General features: G+C 33.3%; 1 protein-coding gene across 5 annotated transcripts in view; it reads right to left on the bottom strand.

Annotated features, from left to right (window-relative positions):
- DCLK1 (doublecortin like kinase 1) overlaps positions 1-20,127 on the bottom strand; it is a 393,205-nt gene that overhangs the window by 71,835 nt on the left and 301,243 nt on the right. For 4 of the 5 annotated variants that reach the window (XM_051986464.1, XM_051986465.1, XM_051986468.1 and 1 more), the window contains 2 exons: positions 6,126-6,210; positions 3,547-3,655 (listed from right to left, as the gene is read on the bottom strand). In XM_051986464.1, coding sequence (XP_051842424.1) covers positions 3,547-3,655; positions 6,126-6,210 — 194 coding nt within the window. Of the gene's footprint in view, positions 1-3,546; positions 3,656-6,125; positions 6,211-14,703; positions 19,642-20,127 lie in introns of those variants that run through there. The other variant, XM_051986469.1, reaches the window with a different exon arrangement.

Here is a 20,127-nt window from a genome sequence, read left to right as displayed (position 1 = left end):
AAGTGAATTATAAGGAAGCTTTAAATATTTTATAGCCTATATATTGTGCTGGAATTCCAATCTTCCTTCAAATTCTTACCTCAAATGCCCTTTTTTTTCTGAGTCAATCTAAGCTAAAACTGATTTTTTCCCTATTCGAATTTCTTATGTCCTTGTTTCTGCCCATTAGTGGCATGCATTATAGTTTTCATTAATTTGTAGCTATTTGTGTATAGATATTGTTTCCCCTATTAACTTAGAAGATATCTAAAGGAAGACAAGTTTTATTTAAATTTGTATTTCCATCTAATACTTTCTACCAATCTTTAATTGCATGGAATTATGAGAGAAGCCCTAGATTTATGAAGTTGCTGTGATAACCCCATCAGCTTGCTGGGAGATGGTCCAAAAGGCCCAAATTTATTGAATAGGACACCCAAAGTCAAAACTATAAAAATATACACCATTCCTTTCTTTGTCTCTTTCTTCCATCTCTGATATGGTGAGTGGGTGCTCATGTGGAAGACTTGAAGACAAGAGCAAATGTTGTTCAAGATAATGGAAGAAATACCTATGTTTGTGAAATAGTGGATGCCATGGAGTATAGAATTAGAAGAAGCAACTGACTTCTGTGATAATATACCATTCAAACAGGTTAAATGCCAGCTAGTTGGGAATGACAACTTTTTCTTGGGGGGTGGAAATTCAAACTTATTTCAGTGAAGGCAAAAGTCACATGTAAATGAAGTAAAACTTCTACTAATCACAAGGGCAAGTACAGATTCATTTATGAGAGAGGGAAGCTGTTGTTTTGATCCAGAAGTGTGATTCTATGAGGGTAGAGACCTCCTTGGGCAATCTAAAAGAATGTCAGAAGGTAAACCCCTCCTTTTCTTCTGATTCAAGGAGAATTTCTTCAGTTTTTTTTTGGAGTATGTTCTAAGAACTAGAGAAGGAAATGGTTAGCAGCTCCATCCAGTAACTTTAAGTAAATGCTACTATTGTTCCCAATTTGAAAATGAGGAAACTGAGGCTGAAAAAAGCTAAGTGATTTTCCCATGTCACATAGCTAAAAAGTATCTGAGGCAGCATTTGAACTCAGCTTTTCCAAATCTCAAGTCTAGCACTCTATTCACTACACTACCCAACTGCCTTTAGTTTAAGTGTTAACACTGGAGAGGAAGTTACAATTTACAAATTAAGAAAAGTATATTCTGGGCCATTTTAGCACAAGAAATGAATGTTTGTTTTTTTTTTTTTTTTCCCATGGGTGTGTGAAGTACTAGCACACCCTAGTGTTCCTTTTAAACAAGGTCAATAGTACCTCTTCTCCCCATATCTCCTCTATTTGTATAGAGTACTCCTGGATTCCAGATCCAGGAAGGAATGATGGCATGTATATCTCAGTTAGGCTGATGTGTTTCTCTTTGATTCCATGATCAGCATTATGTCTTGCATGAAGGAGCTTAATAAATGTTTTTTGAAGGGAAAAGGACTCACATGTACAAAAATGTTTGTAGCAGCCTTTTCTGTAGTGGCAAGGAACTGGAAACTGAGTGGATGCCCATTATGTGGGGAATGGCCGAATAAGTTATGGTATATGAATGTTATGGAACATTATTGTTCTATAAGAAATGATCAGCAGGAGGATTTCAGAGAGGCCTGGGCAGACTTACATGAACTGATGCTGAGTGAAATGAGCAGAATTAAGAGAACATTGTACAAAACAACAACAAGATTATGTTATGATCAATTCTGATGGATGGGTTCTCTTCAACAGTTGCAGTGATTCAGGTCAATTCCAATAGGCTTGTGATGGAGAGAGCCATCTGCATCCAAAGAGAGCGCTATGGGGACTGAATGTGGATCACAACATAATATTTTCACCTTTTCTGGTTATTGTTTGCTTGTTTGTTTTTTTCTTTCTCATTTTTTTCCATTTTGATTTGATCTTTCTTCTGCAGCATGATAAATGTGGAAATATGTTTAGAAGAATTGCACATGGCTAACCTATATTGGATTATTTGATGTCTAGGGGAAGGTAGAGAAAAGGGACGGAGAAAAATTTGGAATACAGGGTATTGCAAGGGTGAATGTTGAAAACTATCTTTGCATGTATTTGAAAATAAAAAGCTAGTATTAAAAAACAAAATATAAACAATAACATTCAAATTGACTTCTTACTATAACATTTTCTCTTAATGCTACTGTTTGATTTTCTACACATATAAAAATAAAACAATTTATTTGGAACCCATTAATCTACAAAAAAAATGTCTTTTGAATCAAACTGAGCTATTATCAGGTACAGCCTGATGGCAATTTGCTGTGTCCCTCCACCAGCAGAATTACAGAAAATTCAGAGCTCTATTGTCTTTTTATTCTTTCAGAATGTGACTGTGACATTTGGTAGCAATCAAGCATTGGGAAGGAACATGGGACATTGAATCAGGGATGATAATATTGATGATGATACCAGTAACATTTGTATAGACTACTTAGGCATTACAAAGTCCTTTATATTCCATATCACATTTACTCTTTGTAATAGCCTTGTGAAATAAGTATCATTACCCACTTCTTCCAGGTAAGGAAGCTAAGACTTAGACTCAGGTTAAGTTGATTGTTTAAGGTCACATAGCATATAATGGTAGAGCTGAGAATCAGATTAAGGTCTTCTGACTCCAAAGTCAAAGATTTTTCCACTATTCCACATGGCTTATCCTTATACCTTAAGCTCTAAATCCTTTCTTCTAGCTGGTTTCTTTTCATTAACATAGTCAAATACATTATATATTCCTAATGGAATGAACTAGGAAATAATGAATGGAAAGTTTTAAATCTTTTGCTTTTTGAGTCTAGCTCTCCGTATATCATCTGGCTTAGGAGGACAGCATCCTTTGAAGGTCTATCCCCAAAATAAAGAAGCTTCAATCTAACCCATTTTTCTAATCTGGGTTGGTTGGATCCCTGTTTGGCAACTGGTGATACTCTCTTCCTGGGGACTCATTACATTGGCTCTGGACTTAGTATGGACACCTAATTAGCTTTAATCCTACATTAGCTTAGAACTCCCAAACTCAAGGCATCCATTCACTGGTTTCAGCATCTTTCAGCAACAGGGATTACAGATGTGTGACACCACATCCAGCTTTCGAGTTTTTCAAGGACAATTTCTAAACATAAGGCATTATATATTAGGAAAAACAAATTACATATAGGAATGTCAGGATCCACATAAAGATAAGGTACATAGAAAGAATACCAGTTATTTTTTACATTTTTTTACATGTCCAATGTCTTCTAAACAAAACAAAAAATGGTTTTGCTCATTTCAGAAGAAAATGAAAATATTTAATTTAAAAATTGTCTCTAGTCATCTATGTTTTTCAAAGCTATTATTACACAGGTTTTTCCCTCCCTTAAAAAAAAAAAAAAAACATCTGGCATTGAGACATTGACTTATTCCATATGTGCCACAGCCTGCAAATCAATCTATAGTCTTGAAAAACACAACCCCCAAAGCTTTTTTTTTTTCTGCAGTTAGAAGCAAATAATCCTCCTCACCTTTCTATACACTCCTTCACCACAGCGAAATTTCCATCGCCTATTGTCCTCCCGACTTTATATCTTTCCGCTATTGTGGCTGGAACCTGGAAACCTTCGTCCAACACTTCTGAAAGAATCATTAGTACATTTTTATTGGTAGGAAAGGAAACCCAGATGTGGACCAGAACAGGCAGTTAGGACGGCATCAGTGAGACTGGAACCTATTCAGAACCAACATCTCATAGACTATATGGTGAAGCCCTACTGCTGACATTGTCTATATTCAACAGGTTTTACTAAGACAAATGTTAAAATAAAAGGAAATGTATGGATTCCAGTTTTTACTAAATTATTGTAAAATACACTATCAAAAAAGTAGGCAGTTCAGATAATCTTCCTATCTGCTAATTATCAGTGTTTGTCTGCTATGTGCAGAAATATATTAAGAGTTATATATGAAAAGAAAGTGGTATCTTTCATTAGATTTGGGCCTTGCTTGTCACTGAATACACAAAAGAGATGGCTGCTACTCTGGTATTTACTTTAATGCACTTTGAAATTAAGACAGAAATAAAATGTACTGATCCCCTCTCTCAACTTCACCTCAATATTAATAAGTAGATTTTAAGCAAATGTTCCAAATAATATTACCTTTACTGTTAACCTACAAAGCAGATGTTCAGGTAAAATAGCAGTATCTATTATGCCTGAGAACAGAAGAGTTCTGTAGTTTCAAATATTTTAGTGCCTATTAATATACCATTTTCTTTTTGGCTTGAAAAGGCATATAGAATAATAGTTTACAAATGCCAAATAATATTCTTAACAATAAAAGCCATAAACTTAGATAAACCATATTTGGACCATATAAAGTAATTGTATAACTTTTAACATCCTTGGATGTAAAAATCCTTTTAAAGGTATGGCTCTTGAATTGACACTCTTGAAAGTCATCAGTCTCAAATTCTAGCTTTGCAACCCTTTCAGGCTGTCCTTGGAATCCAAAGCTTTGATTTAGCACAATTTTCATGTGAAAATGTCATGGGCTTTTTAGTTGGGGCTCTAAAAATGATGTTCTTTTGTGCTTTGATCATTTTATTGAGGCTAACATGAGGGTAATGATAGAGGCAGCAAAAGGCTCTGTGCCTCCCTCCCTTCTCTTCTCCTAACATGTGACATTTGTGTTGAGTTTTGTTTTGTTGCTGTTGGAGGGATCTGGAGATGAGAACTCATAAACATCAGATGTCTTCTCAAGATTTTCCCATTCCAACTTTGCTACCCTGCTGAAAAGCCTCTGGGAATGGACTCTGTTGTTACAAAACTCTGGGGCTTGTGAAAATCCTGAAAGCAATGAGAAATACAGAAAATCTGACACTATTTCAGTTATCTCTATGCAGGTAGTACTGACCTACAAATGATAAGATATCCTCTGAACAGTATCTATGCTGTTCCTGAATTTATCTTTCATGCTAGGATTTCCTTATAAGTTTTCCTCTATATATCATGGCAGACAATAAAAAACATTAGGCATAGAGTAGAGTGTGAGGTAAATACTATGGATTTGGCTCTTCTGTGGGGAAAAAAATTCCAAGGAAATTGAAATGTTCTTTTCTGAGACATTTATCCTACAAGATTCCTTTGAGGTCTTTGTGCTCAGCATGATCTACAAATCTATATATACTCAGGTCTTTTATGCAAATAGTGGCCACCGAGATTCACTTTTATGATGTGTGATACAGAAAAGTATAAAATGTTTTCTTTTGGTAAATTGAATTATTGTAAAGGAACCAAAGAAACTTGTCACTCATCATCATCATCATATAGAGATGGTGCTATTTTGGATTGGACATGTAATTTGGCTGACATAGGAACTTCCTTCCTATAGGAGTGAGAAAATTCGCTTTCTTAATGCAGATCATCAGTCTTAGTCTTACACAGCTTCCTGGAACCCAAAGAGGTTGAGAGAATTATGGAGGACACTGAGGCTAAATGATCCACCCTGGATCAACATTGCCTCTATATGTTAGAGGCAGACCTTAAAATCCTTATGATAATCTTATGGTAAGATATGATAGTCATCCAAATGTAATGTATTTCATACCACTTTTATATAATCTCTCTGTTCCTTCATTGGGTTGTGAGTTGAAGTGACAACTTTTATTTTCTGAAACTTAAGACTAGTGGTCTTCACATCATTGCATGAAAAAATTCTGTAGTAGAACAAATAATATTTTGTAACATTATTAATTATACCCTAATTTGCTTTTTCCTTTGTGGATAAATCTAGCCTAATGCATAAGGGTTGGCTAAATCAGTGTATTTCTAAAATATTTTAATGTTAAAATCTTAAATATAATCAAAGTAAACATGGATTTGGGAAGTTTAAAGGTCCAAATTGAATTGCAGATTATCTTGATTTTACTTCCTAAGAGAAATAGCCATTATTCTATCCTTGTTTGGGATGGTTTTACTCTAGCCTTATAATTCTCTGCTGAACAAGAAGAATTAAGAATTCTTTCAATAGAAAATGAATTTTATCTCTCCTTTATAAAATTTGAACCTGCTGTCCTGGAATTAAGTTAAAATACATGCTTCACCTTCTCCAGGTCCATCATTTTCATCCATGGAGCTGCATACTTTGGTGGATGCTAGTGAGGTAGAGGAGCCACCATGTTGAGAGCTCTGGAAGTGAATAGAAAAAGAGAATAAAGCACACATTCAACAATTGGTAAAGATGTAGTTGGATCTCCAAGTGCCAATATAGGGCAGAAATCTTGGGAGAGGTCTACAGGCTACTTAATATTCTGAAAAGGAAATTCCTAGCTGGCTGATCAAGTGCTATCTCCCTCTTTCCATCATATTAGAATTTGGAAAGTTTCTCTCAGCTATTACACTAATTATTGTAGAATTTGGATATCCTATCACTCTTCTTCCCATAATACAAACCTACTTGTGTTTAAACAACTCAATTCTCCTATATCATGCTTTCATATTGCATTCTTTCATGAAATGGAATTCTTCCAAGTACCGGTTATTATCCACACTACTTGGTGCAAATATGGAAATTTAAGTGAAGAACTCAAAATATTTCTCCCTTCATGGAATGCTGATTCTTGAAATAATATTTTTTGTGAAGTATCTTGCTTAACATTGCCATGAAAAAGGTAAGGATAAAATTATTATTTTTAGACTCTAGTAAGGAGCAGATTAAATTTGTGAAATGCCCCAAAGAAAATCAGAGTGCATGATCAGAGACCTAGGTCTGATGAGTCTTCCAAATAACTTTGCTAAGTTTTGAACCAGAAATAGTCTCCATGAAAATAAACATGGTAAAAACTTGTTACATTAGAGAGACTATAAGACCAATACTAAACACTTTATAGTAGAAGAGACTGTTGGGCAGTATTTTCATGATGGACAGTTTCCATTCTGGAATATGTCCTTTGAGAAAACAATTTGCACATTTTCTTTATACAATTTCTAAAACAGTGTACACAGCTTGCCCCAAATGACCTTCCTTCTGTTTCCCCTGGGTTTCTCCATGTAGCCATTTAGTTTGGCTGATGGAACAGGAGGTGGTGAGTGGGAGGAATTGGCTCATGGTGCTGACTGATTGCAGAGCAGAATGAAGGGAGAAAGAATCTGTCACTGAAGTGACAAAGGGGCAGTCAAGGAGAAAGCAAAACTGACCTCTCTCTTCTATTTTCCTCTCATCCCATTTTATATCAAACTGAAAGGAGGAACTAGAAAGGGGAAAATGAGGAGGAATGGTAGTTGTCCTTAGTATTATCTCTAAAAGTACTTTACTCATGAGCCAAGTAGGAATCTTCAGAAATTTTATATTTTTATGAAATACTGAGGTAATTTGGAAACTGCTAGCTGAACTGGATCAAGGGTTCCTCAACTAACAAATTCTACAAGAAGTGTGTTTGGATGCAAATAAGATATACATCAACTCAATACAACTGACAGCAAATCTCTGTAGACAAAACCTAAATGGACACCAACAAAGATTCTTGTCTATATAGGGTTATTATAGCAGTTTTATGGTTAATTTGTTATAACCCTAATAGTTTGGGATATGTTCTTTCCTCTATGGATGAAGTAAACCACCCTCAGCAGGAAGCTTGATGAGTTGTTTTTCCATTGGTGGGAAGGGGCTTGTGCTAATCTCTCACTGATTTCTTTTTGTGGCCAATAATGCAGAGTCACAAGATGACTGGGGGATGCAAGCTTGTATTGCAGGAAACAGGAGGTGCCTCCATTTTCAGTACTGAATGTAAAAGACATTGGAGCATGAGGAGAATTTTAAATCAAGCTCTAGAATTTCTTATAAATTCTCATTTTGTCAAAGTTTTTCTAGTTGAAATATGGAATTCAACTAAAAGGAAACATATTTATTTTAAATTGTGTATGGAAAAAATAAACAATATTACCACATTTGGGGAATCTGTTTTCTAGAACATTGAGAGTTCTTATCCTAATGGCATCCCTTTTGGCATAGACAGAATAGTGTTCCAAGCAGAAAAGCACCAACTACATGGATAAAATTTAGACATTGCCTTTTGAACTTTCAGGTCTTTGAATTTTCTCTAGCAGAATTGCAAATTATGTTTGGCAAAGTTGACACATTGTGCTGTAAGGTGACAGGTGGAGTCTTGTTATGCATTGTTATTCATTTTAGAATACAAAAATACATTTTGAAAAATGAGCACCTGTATCAACACATCTATAACATATATTTTCAGTAAAGATTTCTTCAAGTCAGGCATGAATAAATTCTACAGTGTGTACAACAGATTTTGTATAGGTTTCAATACATTGTCTGCATCTTAATAACTAAAGTACCCAGATTTTGTGAATCCTGGTGAAATAATGAAATTTACATATGTTCACTTACATATGTAATTTGGTGATTTCAACTCTAAATAAATATTAATAAAAACAATTTCTAATGATTTCAAATGTCAGTCGGGAGAAGTATAACAGGAAAGCAATTTTTTTTAAAGGCAAATTAATGCATTACAAATAGTGCCTTCCAACACCTAAAAATTTAGGATATTTACATAACATAGTAGATGGAGCATTGGATTTGGAACCAAGAAGATCTGAATTCAAATCCTGCTTCACACATTTACTAACTGTATTGTCCCAGGAAAGTCACTTCATATATCAAACTCAGTTTCGTTATCTATAAAATAAGAATAATAATAACATCTATTTCACAGAGTTGCTATGATAATATATGTAAAGTTCTCTGCAAATATAAAGGATTATGTAAATGTCAGCCATTATTAATCTTATTTTCTTTACTTTTTCTGTAAAGACCAGTATGCTAAATTTCCTTAAACTACTTTGGTTCTTTTTGAACCATGATATTGGGCACTGACTTTTAGTGTTTACAATGCTAGAATATCATCCAAAAGAATTTGGAAATGTGAATTAATAATAATAATTACGATCAATTATAGTTAATAAATAAGTTATTTTTTTGGAAATAAGGTACAAAATTTTTAGAATCACAGAATTTTATAGTTAAAAGAAACTTAGATCATCTTGTCTATTCTACTCATCATTTAACATATGAGTGAATTTCAACCTAGAAGATTATTTAGTAAATTACCCAAGGTGATACAACTTGTGACAGGCATACCCAGAACTTGAACCCAGATGTCCTGTTAATCCACATAGAATCATTACATCAATACTTAAAAGGATCCATGATTTCCATAGTGATACTCCATTCCTAGAAGTAGACTATAAAATATGCAGGGATTTGAGCTGGTGAAGCCAAAACTTATTGTGGTGGCCAAATGTTTTGTAGTGATTGTCTCTGAACTTAGCTAGACTGATCTCCAAATAACAGCCCACTGGCAGGCTCATACTTAGGACTTTTCTGACTTACAATTAAGAGTATATCATCAGAGAATGTGTGTGTTTGGCAAGGCTTTGTCTTTGCTTCAACTACCTTGTTGGATATGAAGTACGTAGTTGTACAATACAATGCAGCACAGTAAAACACTCTATTAAAATTAGGATAAGGAAGATCTTATAAGATCAAGATGTTTTCAACCTGTGGAATTTAATGCAATTAGCTGCTTTAAGAGATGTTGTGACATTTGAAATGTCATCACTTCCTAGAAGATTTAATATCACCCATTTGTACAGGTTGCTAGCACCTGGATGTCTTTATGGCACACCTTCAAAAAAACATTTGCTTAAGAAAGATTGCTTCAGTGTAGTTATTTAGTTCAGGTTCACATAACAGATGGCTAACATATCACACTTCTTCACGAAATAAATGGAAACGCTGACACAACCATTCTAGCCACATTTTACCCAGATTCCTTGAGTAAACCATACAGTCAATAATCAAGAATTTAAAAACAGAGACAGATGGGCAAATTCTGTTACTGCCACTCAGTTGGGGATCCACCCAGCAGGCAGTGAAGATATTGATGCTATACAATTCATTTAATCAAGGTAGAAAGAATGCCAAAGTACTCAATTTAGCTGGATAATTAATTAATTATATCACTCTTACCTTACTTTGTGTTCTCTATGTTGAGTATACTGATTTCTCTTTTGGGGCTGTTATTAATTTGGAATTCTAGAAAGCAAGTTGAAACTTATTTCTAAAGTCTGGATCAATGTTATAATGGAAAGACAATGGACAAACATTTCCAGTCTCTCAAAAATTTTGTTTGGTGTGCTGGAGTCCACAGAGTATTAGAATGTAACCTTAGTATCTTGCTATTAAGAAGAAGAAGAAGGATGAATAGTAAGTAATAAAATCTACACAGGAATATATATATATAGTTTAGGGATCTTAAATAGAATATCCAATTTAAAATATTTTAAGTGTAAGAATTGGCTCAACATACCACATGAACACAGAATTCTAAGAAATTGAAATTGGGACATCTAAAATATACCCCAAAGCATGTACATATTATTTTTGAGTTAGAGAAACATTAAAGTAGCTTAGTAAGAGGTATATAGAGTCTTAAAAATTTGGCATCACTGGTAAATATCTAGCTGGCAGGCAGTAAAAGTGTTATTAAGTGTGCTGCCTTGTGATTCACTGGCATCATAAACTTTTGTCACCCACAAAGTGCTACTGACCAGCATGACCACAACTCTGTAGTGCAATAATTGACATTAATGATTTTGATGTTGAAGGATCAAAAAAATCCTCAAAGGCCTTCTGAATCATTGACAATGCTATTTTATACTCAACAAATGTTTAGTGCTTTGCTTTCTTTTGGTTGGAGATTAGTGATCCTTTTTTGGAATAGTAGTTTTCTATTATCTGAGAGTTTTGATTCCCCACACCAACTCATATTCTCAGTCACTGAATAGTACATATTGTACAATTTTCTAGTATCCATATAGAAAAGGTCTTTGGGCTATATCCTTGTGGTTCTTCTCATGGCTTCTATGCTATGATGGATGTTGTTGTACCGCAAGAGAATGCTGATGTAATGTGAGAAGAAATTCTTCTCTCCCTTTCTAGAGTCTGTACTAAGATTAAATTTAATTCTGGTTTAAATTTTTTGCACAAGATCTAAGATTTAGTGCCAGAAGGGATTTAAGATATCATCTAGTACAATCCACTCATTTAATAGGTAAAGAAATCAAATCTCAAAAGGGTTAAATGGCTTGCCCTAATCCATATAGATAGTAAATGGGGGAGGTGGGATTTAAATTTGGGTCATATGACTCCTAAAGTCATTCTACTGTGCTGTTTTGGAGCTGGTGGATTCCTTTAGTTGTCCATAAGAAAGAGCTGGTTTTTTTTTTTCCTAGCATATTTCAGTGATTTAAGAATGAAAGATTTGGAGCAATGTGGATACTTTTTCCACCAAAGCAAATTATAACTTATTTATGCCTTAGTGGGTCAGTTTCTTGAATTGGTGCAACTGAAAGAAAACTATCATTTGATAACCAACTCTCTGGAGATGAGATTTTTCTTAAGTTAGTTAGGTTGATATGCAAATACATAATTCATTATTTATTCTGTCCTCAAAGCCTTTCCAGTTTGGTAAAATCTGGCAAAGTTTTCACTCTGCTAGCAAAGCCTTTGAGAACCCATGGTCATCTTCTTGTCATGGTAGAGAAGGATTTTGGTCTTCTTCTGTGAAAGAAAAAGATAAAAAAAAATGCTATGTGTTTGTGTTTATGTGTGTGTATGCACACATATATATATATTTGTGAGTGTCAGGGGGAATTATGTTTTAAGTGTCAACCTCTATGTGAATAACTCGAATAGCCAACCTTGTGAATGTACCGGTTCCATTCCTGATAACATCTTTTCTCTTGGCTTCAGCCAAGGTTGAGGACAAGTGTACAGTAACACATGAAAGTACTATCTTACTATGAAGAATGGAAAAAGAAATTTGAATTCCATCTGTATAAATGTCCTGAGGAATTTCTACTAGTACTGTTATTACAACATGTGGGAGAATGGTGCTTTGTATCTCTGAGGATGGAGGAATTGGACAAATGCAGGAAGATTAAAAGGTTTTAATGGAGTTCACCATTACCGAAATATGTCCTAAAACAAATCTTCAGATAGCACACAATCACATGTAGATACTTTAAAAAAATATATGGAAAAGATGTATAGGGACTTTGGAAATCCTGTTCTTGGCTTATGGGAAATGTATCAGGAATCTGATAAATATTTAATGGATCAATCAATACTACCTTAGGAAGACTTTCTTAAACTTATTATAGCAAATTTCATTTGAAAACTTGTATTATTCCTATGTGAAAATGGAACAGCATTTTAATATTTTTTCGAGAGTAGAATGATATGGATGGAAATTATTGAATGTTAGATATAGAAAGGACCTTGCGGATTATATAGTTGTCAAATCACAGATTTCATAGCTAAGGGAGCTGAGGCAAGTTACTAGAGGGTCTGGTGTTTGAGAATGTTTAATTATGCTGTGACTACTGAAGCCCTGAATCTTAGAAGGCCATGCTAAATCTATACTCTCAAGAAAGGTGAATTAGTGTATGTATATATGATAAAGTTATTTTAAGCCATGTTTTACTAAAAGAAAATATATTTAAAATACTTTGTTCATATTTAAAATTTATTTAAATGATTTTAAAATGAGGAATTTTTTTTTAAATGATGAAATTAAAGACCAATGTTTGGTTCAGATTTACAAAAGGAAATATTTTTTAAAATTAAAATAAGAATGGGAAATAAAGATCTTTTTTCATTAGGAGAGGAATATTTCTTTCTGTAATTTCTGTAATTTAATTTTTTGGCAGAGTCTGTTGAGAATGAAAAATTTGAAGAAAACAACACATAGCTATAGAAATTACCTCACAGGAAACTATGAGGTTGGTGCTGAAAGCCTAAAAGTCAGCGAACTCAATGTGAAGGAAGAAACATGATGCAGTTGTTCTCTTTCCAAGCAAGTAGAGATCAAGTTAACATAAGAAATATCTATTCATTAGAATCTACAAAAAAGGCACAAAAATTTGATTGTTTGAAGTTCTAATTCTATCTTATATGATTAATGTACATGCATCAAAGGGCATTTAAAATTTTTTTTTTGGGATGGCAAGTCATGCACTTTTGTAAATGCTACATTATTATTAGAATATTAGAAAGTATAGAATTTTACTAGAAATATATGTTCCTACCAAAGTCAGGATATCATTTAATTAAGAAACACACAGACATAAAATAAGAACACGGAAATGATGGAGCAGTAATAATACAGAAGAAACTAAGAGAACCAAAATTTTATAAAATACATAGATTTGATTATCAGCAGAATAAAAGTCTAATTGACTCTGAATTAACACAAAGTTTGTTAAAAATAAAATCATTGTATTTATTTTAGGCCAGATATATATTTTGAGAGTTACAGATACTTAAGCCTAAATACATCTTTTATTCTCTTGTTTCTTAAGAGATAGTTGTTATCCATTGAATTATAAAATGTCAAAGCCAGAAGGAACCTTGAAGGCCATCTAGACTAACCTCCTACTCAATTATATAATTTTTTCTAAAGTACTCATGACATGTGGTCATCTGGTCTTTGTTTTAACACTTCCAGTGGTAAGACTCACTAGTTCTCCAGTTCCATTGATAAAGTGTGTTCAGCATAAAAGAAAAACAGGAAAAAGATATATAATCACATGGACTTCAAAACGGTTTAACTAAATTTCAAGCTGATCCTACTATTGCTTTGGACATAATTTAAATGGATTAATATGATGAAAACAACAGTTGATTGCTAAGTAAGATAAACTTCAATTTCATTACATTGTTGTTGTTGTTCAGTTGTTTCAATTGTGTCTGACTCTTTCTGACCCTACTTAGGATTTTCTTGCCAAAGATATTGGAGTGGTTTGCCATTTCTTTCTCCAGCTCATTTTACAGATGGGGAAACTAAGACCAACAGGATTAAATGATTTGCCCAGTATCACACAACCACTAAGTGTCTAAGGCTAGATTTGAATGAGAGAAAATGAGTCTTCTTGATCTAAACCTGGTATTTTATTCATTGTACCATCTAGCTGCCCCATCATTAAAATTATTGCTGTAATTAAAACATTTTAAAAGGTTATTATATTCAACTATGCTTTTAAATGTAAAATCATGGAAGTTTAATTTAAAGCAAGATTTTTTTCCATATTCCTCTTTCTAAGAAAAAGACAGATTCATTTAATCTAAAATAAAAATGAAAACAAAAGAAACGAGCAGAATTTATTTAATAATACATCTATAATTTAAGATTTTTATAACTTACAATCATTTTTGGTTGACATTTAGATGACTTAGGAGGAATATACCAGAAGATAACCAGTCCTTATAGATAACAAACTTGTTCTACAAGTCAGCTAGCTGCCTTGGAAGGAGCCTTAGACAGATATACACACTATCTCCAAAGGAAACTTGTGGTACATAATTTTTAAGAGATCCCATTCCTTTTGGTATTACTGTTAGCAGGTCATATTTCAGAGGGTCTTGAGTAACTACTCTCTGGAGAAATGTACAAGCTTCTCTGAAGTCCACTTGCTGATAGCCTAGTTAGTTCCATTATATGAATGCTATGAGCCCAAGTAAAGTTATAACCCTCAAGATGATTTCCAGTGTCTTTTCCCCCCCATATTTTCCAAAAGAAACTCACCAAACAACATGGCTTTTTGTTTTTCCTGTTTATTATGTAAGTCATTCTAAAGTGATAAGCATCACAAAGTAAATTGCAAAAATAATGACATGGTCCAATGGGAAATGCAAATACAACAGACCGCAATGAAACAACCACACAAATTATTAGGGATTTTGTCCATGGGTGTGTTCAAATGAAACATTTCATCAGCATCATCCCTGAAATTCTCACAGACTTTGCTGATGGGTTGGATTAATGGAATTTTATAATAAAAATGATTGTTTTTCAAAAACACATTAGCACCAAAATGCTATCTTTTGAGTACACCTCTAAGCAACTCTAAAAAACATAAGTACAAATGTGTGATGTCAAACTCTCTAGGAAAATTCAGCCAATATTTACAAAACTGTATTGAGTTGCAAAGTAGAGACATTGTAAGAAATAAAATTACTCCTCCTTTTACAGGTGAATGCAAATTCAAAACAGAATATATATGATGAATGATCATAGTTCTGTGCCTATATAGCCTCTGTACTTGATATAACCACCTTCTGACAGCAGATTTAAAAAACCTTTCAAAGCTGTATATAATACACATTCCCATGTATTACATGCACTATTTATGTTATCTTGCAATTTATCCATCTTTTTAAAAAGAATCAAAATTTCATAATAGCATATACATGCACCCTAAAACAATAGGCAGGGATTCACATTTTTCATTCCCTCAACCCCATTCGTGTTACAGGCACAAAATTACATTCATTTTCAATCAACAGTATAGCAAATTACATCAGACAATTGGTATACTGAATATAGTATATCATTCATTTCCATCCTATCCTGCTGTGGGGGTATCTGAAACATATATTGGTTTCACTAAAACACATGCAGAAATACAGGTGCTAGCAGGAAGAATGCAAATGTGCACATAGGAGCAGAAACATGTGCATATTCACTTAATTAATATATGTGTGTATATATGTGACTACATATACACACACATGTACAGTAAGTATAGTAAGATAATCATCCTAAGAATAACAAGAACAAAGAATACAATGATTCAAAATCATGTGCAGTACTGCCTTGAAGATTACATGGCTCTGCTCTTAACCAATAAGAAATCAAAAGCATTTTGGATTACCTCCACTATTTAGTTATAACAATTTTCCCCCACCCACCCCAGTCAGACTTTGTTTAAATAGTCAACTACTTTCCCATCTATGACACAAAAATTTTATTTTCATTGAACATTTCTGATGAAAATCACTATGTTACCAGCTATACATAAATCATAGAAAAATATGAGTCTTGGGATACTGTGATTTTAATAAGTGAACACCAAGACAGAACAATATAAATCTATCATCAAATTGTACCGGCATGGTACTTATTCTTCAAATTTGTTTGCTTTTCACTGAATAGGGTTTTAAGACCACTTTAGACAGAAGAAATAGCAAACTAATTTTTAACTTCATCATGCCACTGACTTTTATATGCCATAGGGCTACAATTAATAACATGATAAGATATTACTAATGAATCCATAAGAGCCAGTAATTTATAAGGCTGTCTCACAAATCCTTTTTTTTTTTATCATATCAAGTATATACACATAACACAAATACTCAATTACTGATGCACACACACAAGCCCTGCATATTTACATGCACTTACAGTCCTGTATAGATATAATCATCAACATAGCAAATTTGGTTAGTCTAATAATTAAAATGTATATTTTTAAATCTGCTTTTTTTGAAAAATCACACTTCTGTTTTTGTTTTTAAAGTGTTCTCCCTTAAGAAATGTAGATTTTAGGTTTTGTTTTGTTTTTAAAAAGTCAAACAATTGCAATATAATAAAATGTGAATTTGCAGTTAAAAGAACCTAAAATATTCCCAATAGATGGTGTTGGTTAAATAAGTGCATGTATAGATATAATGTATTTTTCAAGGTTTATTTTTGTATTTATGATGAGCCAGTATATGTATACAGGTCTGTTTGATATTGATGGAAACATATGGCAGTTTTTAAATACCTAAGGCAGTAGAAAGGCAAGCATTTTACTTTTTAATATTAAATCTATTTGATTAAGCAAAACATAAAGGAAAGACACTGAATGGATTTCAGAATTACTAGCCCCGTATTCAAACTGTGCTTCATACTTGAATTATTAATTGCATTTTTAAATGCCAAAAGCAGAGAAATGTTTCTAATTTCTGTTTCTACAATGACAAAGACAAGTTACAAATTACAAAATACAAAACTTTCAACTGCAATGTAATCCCTTTATAGCGTATACTAAGTAAGTTCTAAAAGGGTAGAGACACCCAGAGATCAAAACATCATAAAGATGGCTAGAGTATTTTCCTACTCTGTAAAAATAGTTAAAAGATAAGATACTTAAATAAAAAAATTTTTTCTAGATGCAAGCAAATCTCAAATGTCCATATAATATCGACTCTTCCACCACTGAACTGAAACCTTCTGGTTTGCTGCTAAGAAATATTTTACTTCTGTTTGTGTATAATGGAATTATGCTCTGCATAGAAGGATATCTCAAAGTCTATAAATGGTGTGTTGTTTCAACCTCTAAGGGACGTTCATTTCAAGAGTAAATGATATATATGGCCCCTGAACAGTCCTTTAATAAGAGTCATATGTTTCAAAGATTAGATGCTATGGAACTGCATTCCCTTGGAGCTGCCTGAATGGAAAGTTGGCTATGGTATCTATCAACAATTAACACAAAGTCCAATTTTCTTTTTTGGCCATATCTAAGCAAAGTCATGGAATCCAGATCAATTGGCAATATCTACCATCCATCCAGAATAAACATTCAATAGACGTTTCTGTGTAATCATTGTCCATAAGATTGACAGGGTGGGGAAGTTAAGGTAATTTAATATTTTCATTCTGGACAAACTGACCACCACCAGTTTTAAGTTAACTCTTTTATTGCCCCTTTCATTCTGATAGGTGAGCTAAATATATACTAAATCTACTTGGGATCATTCTCTAATATGTAATGCATTTTACCAAGACATAACTGGAGCAGACACCAACATAGACAACTTCACAGATGTTTACTGTTTCCACTAATACAAAGAAGTCTTTTCATCTCAGCAGGGGTCTCTGTTAATTTCTATTGGAAAGAGCTGAAAAACCTGAAGACTGGCACAGGTATTATGAAGTATTCTTTCAAGATGGAATGGTTCAGTTTGCATTTCTTGAACTAACTGCCAAATCAGGCATTCTTCTCAAATGACAAGATAATGAGGTACTAATTATTCAGTGAAGGGGGGTAGGAGGAATAGGATATAGGAGTGTTCAAATGCTCAGTCTGGCTTGGTTGCCTGGCATTTAGTTTTTTTTTTTTTATTTGGGTGGAATATTTTACTTAGTAGGAGAGTGTGATGGTAACACACATAACTATAAACCAGATGGCAAAATTTGCTAGCACTACAATTTATTAAGAATCTAAATCAGAAACATTTAAAATCATACATGGCAAATGAACTATTCTCCATCTTGAATCAAATTTGAATTTTAAAATTTTATCTTTAAATCAATTTTCAAAGCATTTCAATTCTCCCAATGGAAGAAAACATTTAATTTAGCACCTACTGAGATATGACGTGTCTGCAGTACATCAAAATCATGCTTTGCAAGTCTTAAATAGTTAGTGTCTGAACTAAGAAAACAAGTAATCACTAGGATATGGCTTAAATACAATAAAAATTAAAATTTAGTATTCAGGTTTGAAAATAATTTAACTTTAAGCAAAGTTGACTTTAAGTTTCAAAATAAAGTACTAGAGGAGCAGAGTTAGTAGGTTAATGTTAAACAATGAATTATTACATAGACCTACTTGGTGTAACACAAAATGAGTTTTGCATATTAATTTGCAAATAAAAGCAAGATAAATGCATTATCAGAGCAGGGATTTAGATATTGAAGGCCTGATTTATAAAGTACCATTTATAGGGAGGTTCAAATGGATTTCTTGGAAGGAGTCCAGAACACGTTTTCTTTGTGCCTGAACGTAAAAAAAAAAAAAAGTATTTCCAGCCATTACACATCTGAGAAATTACACATATGTCAGAAGGGAAGAATGTTAACATTTGCAACACAGTAATGCCACTGTATATGTTTGTCATGTTGCCATATAGCAAAAAGGTTATCAATGGTGCATCAAGCTAGGCAGAATTCTCTGTTTAAATTTATTTATCAATTGAAATAACAAGAGGACCCAGTATCAGAGCCTTCATGGATATGGTGCCTTTCTCATTCATTTTTGTCTTAGAAGTTGAATGAATACAGAATGAATACATTTATCTATTGTTCAGTGATGGAAAAAATTCTAAGTAGAGATCTTTTTTTTTTTTTTCAATAATGATACTTTTCAAAACCCTACCAAATCAACACAGTAGCAGTTTTAAATAGAAAAAAGTAGTTTGAGGGCACCATTTCACTTATGGGCAAAGATAAAAAAGTTTTATCTCTATATCTAATTACATATGTTCAAAAACAACCCTGTCCCTGAATATATGAGCATATTTTGCTAATTCAGTTGTTCAAATGTGTTCCTCTGTTCAATATTTTACCTTTACAGGAAATTTGTCTAAAACCAGGCCTCATACCAAAATCTAACTTTACAGGTTGCCCCCCCTCCCCTTTGTACCCTCTGAATTAAATTCCCAATAAGAGATAGCAAAAAAATTCCCCTTTAAAGATTAAGGTCACAAATATAAAATGTCCATATAAATAGTATCTCTATGATTTTGGCCCTATTTATTATTTATTTATGCAAAACTCTTTTGTGCATCTTGTTGTTAAAATTTCTCTTAGGAAATGTTAAACCTTCACCAAATCACAAACCATATACACTGCTCCATTTTCTCTTTTACACTGAGTCTCCTACTGAATCCAAATCATCCGAAGAGAGGGGGCGGTACAGGTCCTGTAAGATGAAGGGCAGTATAGAATCGTTTACTTGTTTTCCTTTGGTGCTTTCTACTTGTCTTAAGTGTGGATAAAATTAAATGAAGGCCTTTGGTTTGCATAATTACTCTTTTCTTATTAAAGATTGTTAATGGCAAATAATTTTATGTTGTTGAAAACCACATTTTAAAAAAACAAAATAATCTTTGTTACACTTTTGCTAGTAATGTTCCTTAACTGACTTCTATCCCTCTTTTCTTCAAATAACCAATAATGGAAACAGCAGGTGCTGAGGTCTCATAAAGGACAGATTTGTCACTTACAAAGATCTGGGCACCTGGGAGATTGTTGATAAATGCTTATGGATTTATTGTTGATTATGTTACCTCCCTGATATCATGGTCTTCTTAGAGAATGAACTGATCAATTAGAAAATTACTTCATTCCTTCTTTCCTTCCTTCCTTAGTTCTTTCTCTTTTCCCTCCTTCCTTTCCTCTCTCTTTT

Source organism: Antechinus flavipes, chromosome 3, assembly GCF_016432865.1.
Source record: "Antechinus flavipes isolate AdamAnt ecotype Samford, QLD, Australia chromosome 3, AdamAnt_v2, whole genome shotgun sequence".
Classification (NCBI taxonomy): Eukaryota; Metazoa; Chordata; class Mammalia; order Dasyuromorphia; family Dasyuridae; genus Antechinus; species Antechinus flavipes.
This window is presented reverse-complemented; position numbering and strand designations above follow the sequence as displayed.